The following is a 12351-nucleotide window of genomic DNA, read 5'->3' as shown; positions in this document are numbered from 1 at the left end:
GCAGCAAAACTTACATCTGAGGCACACCACTCCTGCATCATGGAAATGATGTGCGTTAACTTCATCTGTAAAGTAAAAGCTGCTTCCCACTCGGGCTCCATTTCAATATGCTGTCCCACCTGCCGTGTGACCGGATCCATACCCTTTCAAATATATGTCATATAAATAAAAACATTGTGACAAAGGCCAAGAGTGGAGTTAAATAACTAAGCTGACACTGCAAGAACACTTACCTGCATGCACTTCAGCAACTCCAGAAAGGCATCAAAACCTTCTAGAAACTTTTCCCTTAGCTTATCTGTCCATTCATTAGGCCGAGTGATTAAAACATACCTGAAACGTAAACAAAAACATTTACTTTACAAATTCGCCATTTAAACTGCATAATGGTCACAAATTGGAAATAAACTGATGGATTCTCCTTTCAATTCTAAATCAAAAATTGGCTGAATGTAATGGACTTTGAAAAAAAGCTGCCTGTGCTTAATGTGTGGAAAGTGCTGCTCGTGCCATTCTTACCCTTCATCCCTCATTACTGCTAGAAACTGTGGATGACAGAGTTAACAAATCAGTAAGCAACAGTCAGCACTCTATTTCTAGCGTATATACAGTGTGAAATTAAAACAGATGAGCAAACTAGATTAAGCCTAATCAAGTAGCAGTCAATTAGTCATAACTACATCTCTGGAAGATATAACCTGTAGTGCTCATTTCACAAATTTTTTTCTGCTGCTAAACATCATTTTTATATGCTGACAATGTTTACGTTTTGATGATATTATAAACCACTATTTCAAGTAGTCTGTAGTAAATATGTATGTGTTAAGCTTACTTCAAGTCTCCAATGAGACTCTGTACCCTGCGGAACTTGAAGGCCTGCTGGGCAGTGTAACGTTCAAACTGGAAACGTCCTTGGGGATCTCTGTGTCGTAGATGATCCATAAAGGTGCGAATGATTGTAGTCAGGAGGTCTTCTTCAGTGATTAACATCCGAGCCTGAAATTAAAACAGTCTCTAACCCAACTTGGAGAAAAAGTACATATAAAAAAAAAAACAGGTCCGCTGTGAAAGTCTAACTTGAGAAGTAAGCACAGAACATGAAAATTTTCATTTGGCAATATTGGAGAAGCACAGAAAGATACCTTCTCTATGCAGTGTCTACAGTATCTACAGTAACATCCAAAGCTATAACAGATATGCAGACCAAGTATGGGGACACCTCTTTTAACATCCAAAAGGAAGGCATTTTAAACAGCACCATCTTCATATGGAAGCACCTCCAGGTTACAAAATCAGCTGCCTGTACTCACCAAAGATGGCACTGTGAAAATTTGCACGGAGAGATCCGTGATAGAGAACTGTCTGTCATGGTCATCGTTCACAAAGTCACACTGCAATCGTTCATAATTCTAATAGGGAGGCAAAGAAAAAGGCAGGGAATACAACCTTCAGTTAGCATGTGTGGGTACTCACCAGGGTGGGCACTGTGAAGAGCTGGACAGACAGGGCAGTTACTGACACCACCCGTTCATGGTCATCCTCCATAAAGTCTGTCTGCAGCTTCCTGTAATTCTAGACAAAGGAGGAAATTTGCCTCCAGGTCAGACTTCTCACAATCTGCTCCCCGCAGATTTAGTGAGAAATGCAGATGTGCAGAATGATTTCACCCACCCCACCCCAAATATTCTACATGGTTCAGCACTTTTTTTTTTTGAACTGTATACTCCTCCAGGCAAGATGGGCCAAAGCTGGGCTAGGGTAGTCCTGTTATGGTACAGATAGACAAGACTGCCACAGGCACACCTGCTTGGAGAAGTCCTGTTACTGCTTACCACATTCAGGACCATGACCATCAAATGCTCTGTCTAGGAAAAAGTCTTTTTAAAATCTTCTATCATTAGTATTACAGCTCAGTTGAATACGCAGGCAATGCTCATATTTGACTGCTTCAAAATAATTTTATTTGCTCTGCTTACAAATACTGCCAGAGGACCAGCAGAAAGGACTATTCAGAATTAAAATGTTACAAGAAGCAAAGTCGGTCATTCAGTTAGCTCATTAAACCCTGTACTGTTCACACAGAAACCAAAAGTGACTGCTAAGCAGTAACAAATCTATTTGCACAGCACTACTAACACAACATAATCTTATGTCATTTCACATGCACTGCCACTTACTTTTGCAAACTGAACTGCAAATAGCTTCTTGTATTTCAAATCCATGAGAAGACTGCTCATGAAGAGTTGGTGATAAACATTTCTTGCACCTGCAGGTACAGAGAAAACAAATGATAGTCAAGGAACTTAAGCAAGACAAGACACTGACCTATAGGGACCACTTGCTAATTTGATAGGAGATTTCAGAGTTTAAAGACACTTCTGACTCACCTTTCCAGAGCTTTGAGTCACAAAGCATGAGCTTGTCCACAAGAGATGAATTCTCTCCTTCTGGTCTCAACTGTAACCAGACCTGGCATAGAATTCGACGCAGTCCATCTGTAACAGCAGTAAAGAAAAACATAACATGGGAGGTAGCTGTTAGGTGAATTTAGGTAAAACGCCATTCAGTAATTAATGCATACTAAGATGTACTTTTTTGTGCAAATCCAGATTAGGATGATTTTTACAGAAAGAAGAGACTGTCGCTGAATAATGAACTTGTGATTTATTTATACTATTTTGTTTATTATGCAGACTGAGGGGAAAAAAAATAAGCCAAGCAACCATCTAAATGTACATCCCTGTATTTAGTTCTAACAACTGCTGAACGGGTTTTGTACCATACATGTAACAGCAACCAATGAAAGGTGCACAAAAAACAAGAATGCTGTGTTTAAAAACAAAAGCGTGAATTACTTTCCAACTAATTAATTAGCCAACAAGATTACTGTAATGCATTCCTAACTGGAACACCGAAGAAAGACATTAATCAACTGCTGTTAGATGAGATGTGCTCAAAGATTCTTGTTGCTGCATTCTGAACTGTTTTAGCAAGGTTCCATTGGCAACCAGTGTCCTTTGTAATACTGCTAATGGTATATAAAACTCTATAATCTTGCTCCTCCTTATATTTCGGAATGCCTGCCATCCTACAATCCAGGTCACAACCTTAGAACTTCTAACAGTAGTCTGCTTATTATTCCAAGAACTAGGCATAAAAAGAAATGGTAAGGCAGCCTTTGGCTGTTATGTACAAAACATCAGAGATATTTACCAACTGAGATAGGCCAGGTTAACACCACAGATCATTAATAAATAATAAAAAAAAACCCTTGTAATCCTTTTCATTTATATGGCTTTTTAAAAACTACATTTTAGTTCTACTCCTAAATACTATAAATGACTTAACATATTCTTTATTGATTTGCAATAATTATTGATCTCTACTTCTGTGGTTTTCTATGGTGGGGTTTTGAATCACCACCTGATTAAAGTCAGCAACCTGTGCTTTTCAAAAGAAAGTGGATGCCCATGACTATATACAAGATCCACTACATCAAATCCTCAAGGATGAAGCCTAAAAAATAGTAAGGAATGCCTTGCATACATTTCTGGTGGAAAAAATGCATCGAAATCTCACCATATTGATATTTTTTTTCTACAGCTTGTGTTTTATTTCATGTTTTGTTTTTTTTTTATCTATCCTCCAAAACCATGTGACACTATCAATGGACTCATCTTTAGAGGCAAAAATAAACAAAGTGTATATAGACAGATATACAGACATAGACAGATATATAAATATGTATCTGTTTTTCTATTATTTATACATCTTATGTAAGCCCATATTGATTTATTTTTGTAAGTTATTTCATTCATTATCATTCACACCCAATTTTAATTTAATTTTTCTTTTCTAGTAACTATTTTTTTGAAACCTTGTTAAACACTTTAGCACATTTTCGCACACAGTGTAGCTCAAAGAAATATATATATATATTTTTTAACAGCATTTGACCAAGAGATACTGGTAAACTAGAAAAGGGACAATTCCTTGCAATCACAGAACTTCAAAGACATGTCCAAAAACCAACTACTTTATAAATGTGGTTAATTAAGACAAAGTAACCACTCAGTCTGTAATAATTAGCAAGATTACAGGGAAGAGGGAAAAAATAAATTCAACAGCCAGAATGGCTTTACATTTAGATCTACTAATATGGTTCCTTTACGGAATTTTAAACTTAAAGTGACTCTAGTTAATGGCATGCATACTTACCTTCAATATGAAAATGCTGCATAACAAAATATCCAATGTGCATCATGCCTTTTTTGATAATGATTTATCTATAAAGACTGTTTTAACATCGTGCACCCTGGTTGAAATTGGTACTTGTTTTCTACTCAGGAATTAAAATAAATAGCATCTTGTCAACACCAAATCTAAACCTTTGCAGTATTTTGCTTTTACATGCACTTACATTTGTGAGAAAATAATCTTCTTGAATTCCTTCATGAATGGCTCCTGAAATATAATCAGATCTTTAACTCATGATAGATACACAGTCTAATTAAATAAAACACACACACAAAAATGCATATTGCCATATCAATATTGAACACTAAATATTCAAGATCAAGAATGGAAACAATATATGTGAACCATTTGATTCTCTAACTGGTAGAACACCCTGTGTTAGCAATACAAATATAGCCAGTAAATTCTGTAGGTGCTGATCAGACCTGTGCAGCATCAAGAATTTATTGTGGTCCACTTTATTTTGCCAAAAACTTTAGTTATATTTTATTAATTTATTTACTGTACATTTTTCGAATGTCTTGCATAATTAGCCCAAGTCAAATCAGGCAGCAGCATGTCAAACAACCAGAACTTCAGCTTGGAAATTCTAAAATGTGTAATTTCGTCTGTTTAAGCTTCTTAGTCATTGCTATTACGCTGGAGATTCACATCAAATGCCACAATATTCTCCCACAGAACTTCCTGGATACAAGTTGGAATTAATTCTTCTCTCACTATATTCTATCTATATACAATGGGTATACTCGAGTCCCAATCCGAGATCCTGAGGTGGTTCGTCATGTGGTGGGTGCGGCAATGCACTGTATCAGCAGATGCTCCTAACCTTATACAAACTGTAAATACCCTGAGGCAGCAAACCAGCTCTCTTCAACATCCTTTACTCTTGGAATGAGGTTTTGGTGTGGATATGCACTGTTCTAGCAGTGTTACAAACACCACAATGATCTTCAGAAATCTTAATAAGCAATAATATTTTCGAAAGCAGTGGCTTCATAACTGGTCACCCTCAAAGCACATTACAAGGCATCTCAAAATACAGAAGTACTGTAATGAATCCAAAAAGCATTAAAAGGGTAAAAGACTAACCTAAAAAAAGTGAAATGCTATTGAGGCTAAAGGAAAAGATTTGTCCTAATACACAAGTAAATAAAGCACAGCAAACTTTAGAAAACCTCAGACACAAACACAAAAAGAAATCATTGAAAATAACCAAATGTAGAGTGAATAAAATAGGAACAAATATAATCAGAAACTGAAAGAATATGAATATGAGGCTAATATAATACTGCATAGCCATAAAGGATTTATGAGAGAAAGATTTTAAAACTATTCTGCAATGGGCAAATGAAGTAAACAAAAGCAAATATGACAGTTTACTCATACATTCAAAACTCATTTGATGCATTACTGCACTAAATATTAATTTTGAAACTAGAACAGAGGCATCAGAGATAACTAACACTGGGTTTCAAGAATGGTTATCATATATACTCACGTTTAAAGTTCTCTCACGGATAAGTCTGGGCTTGATTTTATCGCATAACTTCCGGTATTTTATAATGTTGGTCGTATAAGTCCAATGCAGAAAACTCACGTTATTGGTCCAAGAGATTATGATATGCTAACGCCTAACTGAGAAAATAAACCTTTTGTTTTCAATGTATTGTGCCTATGTGACCACACAGTAATAGACAAACTATTCCGAAGCGATGTTTGCACTGTTTTGTGTATCTTATACCCTCATACACCTTTATCATAACAGCATCCCTTATCTATGATGAAGCGTTCGATTAGAAGAATATATACGATGCTGTTTTTAAATTAAAAGTCATTGAAATAACGAAAGAAATTGGTAATTGCGCTACTGAAACAAAATTCGATGTGTCTGAGAAACTGGAGCGAGATTGGAGGCGGCAAGATGTAAAAATAAATAAATAAAAATAATAATTGTCGTATTTTTGAATGGCCGTAATGTACAAGTCGGGGTCTGATTTTATGATCAATTTTTCGGGTTTCAAGACCCTACTTATTTGTGAGAATATACGGTAATCAGACAGATAGGGTATCAGTCGAGTCTCTCAAGGGTGTGTAGTTTAACTGTTACTTTTGCTAATTTATACTACTGGTTACGATTCTGGTTTAGTTAGTAAATTAGTGAAAATTATAGAGGACACTAATATTTGAGGTATAGCAGATAGTGAGAGAAAAAATGTAAAAGACCTGGACAATCTTCAAAACTGGGTGGAAACTTGGAAAATGCAGTTTAACATAGCAAGCATAACATGTTGCATGCAATTTAAATGCTTAAAAGTCTAAACATCCTTGATTACAATTTAAAAAAAAAAAATCAAACAAAACTTATATTCATAATAAATGACCTTGAAATAGTCTAAATGTTAACCCAAAAGCTGATGTTTGAAATTCGTAAATTTTTAACCCAAGAATCAAACATACTTGTGATCAGCAACCTCAAAATAGCATAAGATGACACTGCACCACGCCTATATTACAGATAAACGTTTTGAGACGTGCAACAATCACCCTTCACATCCCTTTAGGAGGTGAACCCCTGGAGTCGATTAATTTGGCATACACAACTTCAAGTCATTCAGATTATTTCTTCAGAAGACACCTGCTGGTTAACTCTTTATCATAAGGGTGTAATTTTTATCATACCAAACATGGTCCACAAATTGTCTAAAAATTAAGAGTCGTTTTGGTTCTTTAAATGGTCAAAACTAGTGGGGTTCCCAAAAACGTTCAAAAACCTTCCATAGCTAGACATCAATACAAGTCAAACAGCAAGTCATATACTGGCATTTTCTCATACAGGTAAGTCTGGGGGTATTGGACACAAAATAATAAATAAAATAAAAACTGAAGTAACTTCAAAGTGTTGATCAATTCTTATAAACAATTAATTATAAATACAAGATGGACAAAACTTTTACAGGAAGCACTCTCTGAAAATGATTTAGAGGTTTACTTTGACGTCATATTCACCATCTATACAAAATGTGCAAGAACAATTATAAAAGGTAAATAAAATTTTAAGTCATACTTAAAATGCTGAATATAAATCAAGGGATATTAGGCTCTGACTTTTTAATGTGCTTGTAAGACTACATGATACACATTACAAAAATACATATCAAAACTAGACCTGAGCAAAAAAAAAAAAAAAAAAAGCAACCAAGTACGCGTCAGGACTAAATGGCATAGCCCTATTCTGACAAGCTAAAGGAACTCACCGTTATTTCTGAGCAAAGGTCTATAAAATTCTCAAAGACATTAATAAAGTTGATCCAGTAAATTTATGTTTATTAAATAGTTAATCTTGGACTCAGACTCCACTGGAAAAATGGGTCACGTAGTTGAAGAGAAAACCTTGGCAACTTGTAAAAGTATTTGGATGATATAACTGGGCCAATTTAACTATTGGTGAACCAAATGAGCTTGATGGATTTAATGGTCTGCTCTTGTCAACCTTTTCATATTTGCAGGGGAAGCATGCGGAACCTCATGCAGATTTCACCCCTAAAACATTGTACAACATGCTTGTGCAGTGTTGGAGAGAAGAAACACAAGGAATTCCTTCTATTTGGACATTTTTAACATGAATGTAGACTGATCCTAGTCCCAAATCTTTTGCATTTTACATTTGTATCACTTCATCACCGGTCTTAACTTTGTTTTGATTAGACCATATTGTAGTTTGTGCTGGGCGGTATGACCAAAATTCTATAATGGTATTTTTCAAAATTATACTGGTTTCACGGTATTCAACTGTATTTTTTCCCCATGCATGAGTGGCTGTTAACCACATTTTCCACTGCAATTACTGCAGTAGACTGGCTAAGGATAACCTATTCCACTGCCATGAGAATTGTACAAAAAAACATTTTAATGTGCACACAAGTATTAATACAGGTTTGCATGGCCCCATAGAGTGATCGTTTTCAAGAGGGTGGCACTAATGAAGAGAAGGAATCACATTGCATGACAGATGCAGTCAAAATATAGAACCTTTTTATTGAACAAATTTTGAAAACAACTTAATCTAAAATTTTGACACCATATTTTCAACCAACCAAAGAGGCATTTAGACTTAGTAAAATAGCCAGAGGTGCTTGTCAAAAGTTGTATTGCACTGAGCATGTCCTAGAAAAGGAGCAAATAGTAAATATTTTTTGTAAACCAACTACACTTTCTGTTAATGTTAACAATCACTGTCCACTGACACGTTAAAGTGACTGTTTAAACAACTTGCCATCATTAAACTGCATAATATTTCAACTAATAACAACAATAAAATAAATAATAGTGCAACTTCCAGTAATAATACTATTACTTCAAGACTTCAAGCCCAGGTGCATTACACAGTATTCACCAAATAAAAATAAAATAAAATAAAACAAGTGCAACTTGGTGATGACATCTTTACCAACTGAACCATCATTTAGGCAAATTGCATTAATATGGACCTTGCTTCAAGCTAAGCTATATACATAAATAATAAAACTGCAACTTGCCTTTATAATGCTATTTATGGTATAGCCCTACGGAATCGTATTAAGGCCACAGTGATGGAAAAAAATAGACACAGGGAAGAAAAAAAAAAACTATATGTCGAGAATAAAGTCGACATGTCATCACACTATTACACAGTGTTGAAAAAAAAATAAACCAATTACAACTTGGCTTGCAGTATTATCCAGTAGTATAGAAACAGTATTCACAGATTTGAACATAATGGTCCACATCCGACCTTTTAAAACCAAAGTATCTCCAGGCAACGGACGCGACTCCTTTCGGTAAAAGTTCTTCTGTGTCATCATGTTCAACTTTATCATCTGCTACAGCTTCAGTTTCGGAATGTTCTCTGTTCATTTTCACCGCTCAATACCTCCACTAACGCATGTACTCCATTGCATTTGTGTTGAATGATGTAGCAGTGAAAAAGGTTCCCCCTTAAACAGTTTCCCGCTGGGCCACGTTCCGAACATTGTTTAGGCAATTTAAACCGGTATTGCGGTATAAGAAAAATCCATATCATAACAAAAATAAACGTTTTTCGGAATGAACCAGTATACCGCCCAGCACTAATTGCAGTTCTACATATTTACTGGTAAAAGCAAAGAAAAATCAGCACTTCAACCTCACACATGAATGACTGAATGAGGCAGAACACCAGATTCAAATTACCACTTTTAAGGTTCACATTAGTTTTAGTTTCTTTGACCTTGAATATAAGTAATAAGTTCAAAATGAAATGTAAATGTACAATTTTGTGCATGCAATTTGTTTAATTAAACTGTCTTTTCAACTGAAAAACAGATGAAGATCATTTCACATTTTAAAAGCCACTTAAGCAAGAATCCTAGAAAATATCATAAATGTAGATTTTAATGTTTCCCCAAGTACAAAGTGTTAAAATATTACTGTCCTGCGCACCTTTAATTGGCACTGATTGCCTAGGTGTAATTTGTAGATAGGCAGAATAATTACCCGAGTAGCTGATCACTTGACCCAACCAGGAAAGCACTTTGAGCGCAAAACACTGATGTGCAACAACAGATGAGTGCATCACCTGGACCTTCAGGGGTTTTGACTGCCTGCTGGTGTTCCTCTGAAATTAAACAAAACCTCTTCTATTGGACCATGCATCAGTGGAGGTTTCTCAGTCATGCACAAATACTTGCTCAGATCATACTCACTACAATAACATTCTTGGCTTGTTCGCAGAACTGAAACTCTCCATAACGAACAGACTTTCGCCCCTGAAATAACAATGCAAGTAGAGTAAGTTACTATTTGAAAGGATATCCTCTCAAATCAGAAGTGGACAGAGAACTGCTAAAGATCTTAGTAAACCCCCACACAAAAAAAGTAGTTGTAGTAAGAAGAGCAGTTGTACTACTGTTGCACGCTGTTAGCGCGGTCCTCTGCCATGATTAACAAGAATGTATTGAAAAACATGACTGCATTTCCTTAAAAAGAAAAATCTAATAGATGACAAACATGTATGTAAGAGGGATATCCAGAAAAAAAGGTTACAACGGCTGTTAAAAATCGAAAAATGAATATATTTCAACCAAATTTACAGGGTATGTTCCAAAATATGTGTTTATTTCTCAATATAATCGCCGTCAACTTCGATGCACTTCTTCAGCCTGGGCACCAGCTTTTTTATACCCTCGTCGAATACGCTCCGCTCCACCTCTGAAAGCCACTTCTCCACTGTCTCCTTCACCTCCTCATCGTTGGAAAAACGTTTCCCACCCAAGAATTCTTTCAGTTTGGTTTCAACAAGCTGATGATGGATCTCGGCCGCGGATTTGCGACGCAAAGTGAGGAACTTGATGACCGAACGAATCTCGCATCGGTGGTAGGTGGAGCAAACGGCCTCAGCAGAGGTTGACGAACTCGCTTGCTGTGATGACATTTCACAACTGACTGACGCGGTCCCGGGCTTATTTTGACCGTTAGGACCCCCCTACACGCAGGTATGCCAACCTTTGAAAAAAAAAATTCCCTGCACCCTCCAGGGCACTTGTAACCTTTTTTTCTGGATATCCCTCGTAATTTTTAGGATGCAAGTAGGATCATAAAACAAAACAGTAACTTTTTTGTTGCAATATTCAGTTATGCAGAAGAAAATCATTCATGATCTAAGCTTTTTTAGGAGAGCCCAACCAGTTGCTGCTTTAAGGCTGGCTTTCCCAAATTAAGCACTCACATCTCTATCCACGGTTGTAGCAAAGCTGACAGCTTCCTTCTGTGAGCAGTTAACTGCCTTCTGCAGTGTGTAGATCACCTGTTCGTAAGTATGCACTTCATCATTAAACAACATGCAGTAGTAGGTGTCATGTTTTTCTCTGAAACATAAAATACACAAAAATAAGCAACTTTGCCAAGTTTTTCTTGTCCCCTGCTACCTAAATCAGTAAACTTCATCTCCCATATCAATCTTCTAACCTTGTACCTTCAGCTTTGCACAGTGTATCATGGGATAATTCTATCACTTTTTTCATATTCCCTATATCCCTGGCACTAACTGATGAGTCAATGGTTGTGATAAGACTCACTGATGGGCTGGAAAAGGATGGGATGCAAGTTGTGAGCACTGCAACGTGCCAACTATTTTGAGTGAGAAAGTCCATACTCTTGTCAAATACTGTATAAGAACAGAAAGAGAAAGGAAACTCTAAAGTGACTCAAAAGCAAAAAATGATTTGCAAAGCCAACAAAACAAGTCAGAAACATGACAGGAGTTGTTCAATTATATCCCGCTCTTGATAAACACAGTAAGGAAGCGGTGCTGAGAATGAGAAATTACGTATTTCTAAAATCCCGTATCTTAGGTCTTATTAGTTTTAGAACTAATAAGATTTCTGGATTTAAGAAAATTTAAAGTGGCTTGGATTTGGACAAAGTTCAGTTAAGAGTAGATGTAATGACACATGGGAAAATTATGCACATTTATCGTTATTTCTTCTTTTTTGTGACTTAACTGTTGTAGGTAAACATTACTTGCAGTTTTTGCCCTTTTCCAAGTACACTGGCAGGAAACAAGGAGGTGTGTTGAAAGGAAAAACAAACCTAGTAGCTTTACATTTCATAAGCAACATTATGCCAAATTAGTCTAGAATATCAGGAATAAACGTTTTAACACTAGAACATCATTATTATTAATAATTTATTATTATTAGAGTAAACTTACAGAGGCTGCAAACCTGTAGGCAGTTCATCATCTTTCTCCCAAGTCAGCATGTCCACAGCATACTTCAGCAGGATAGAGAAGACGTTATAGCATCGCGCCACCATATCCTCAGACAGCGGAACCAGTGGGTCCTAATAAGAATCATCAATCAGAAGCCAGGCCCGACAACATTAAGTAACTCCCCCCCCCCCCCATTTCATATTCAAAGTTATACTAACTTGAATATTCTGGTAACATTTTAGTTTAGGTACAGCAAAAATGCAACTATTATTCATTTACTTCTATGTAACAAGCCCATAACTCTCTCAGGGTGGATGTCGACTTTTGTTGAAATTCAGGGTTAGAGGACAATAATCGGCTGTAAACTG

The 12351-nt window shown here is 36.3% G+C and overlaps 1 protein-coding gene across 3 annotated transcripts in view; it reads right to left on the bottom strand.

The window, feature by feature from the left end:
- Positions 1–12351, bottom strand: part of ubr2 (ubiquitin protein ligase E3 component n-recognin 2) — a 64838-nt gene that overhangs the window by 36644 nt on the left and 15843 nt on the right. For 2 of the 3 annotated variants that reach the window (XM_039738738.1, XM_039738740.1), the window contains exons 5-14: positions 11984–12114; positions 11000–11138; positions 9978–10040; positions 9769–9889; positions 2388–2495; positions 2178–2266; positions 1474–1572; positions 833–996; positions 234–333; positions 15–143 (exon numbers count right to left, since the gene is read on the bottom strand). In XM_039738738.1, the coding sequence (XP_039594672.1) occupies positions 15–143; positions 234–333; positions 833–996; positions 1474–1572; positions 2178–2266; positions 2388–2495; positions 9769–9889; positions 9978–10040; positions 11000–11138; positions 11984–12114 (1143 nt within the window). Of the gene's footprint in view, positions 1–14; positions 144–233; positions 334–832; positions 997–1310; positions 1410–1473; positions 1573–2177; positions 2267–2387; positions 2496–9768; positions 9890–9977; positions 10041–10999; positions 11139–11983; positions 12115–12351 lie in introns of all 3 variants that reach the window. The other variant, XM_039738739.1, reaches the window with a different exon arrangement.

Source organism: Polypterus senegalus, chromosome 16 (assembly GCF_016835505.1).
Source record: "Polypterus senegalus isolate Bchr_013 chromosome 16, ASM1683550v1, whole genome shotgun sequence".
In the NCBI taxonomy this organism is placed as follows: domain Eukaryota; kingdom Metazoa; phylum Chordata; class Cladistia; order Polypteriformes; family Polypteridae; genus Polypterus; species Polypterus senegalus.
The sequence above is the reverse complement of the archived record's forward strand: the minus strand, read 5'-3'. Positions and strand labels throughout refer to the sequence as shown.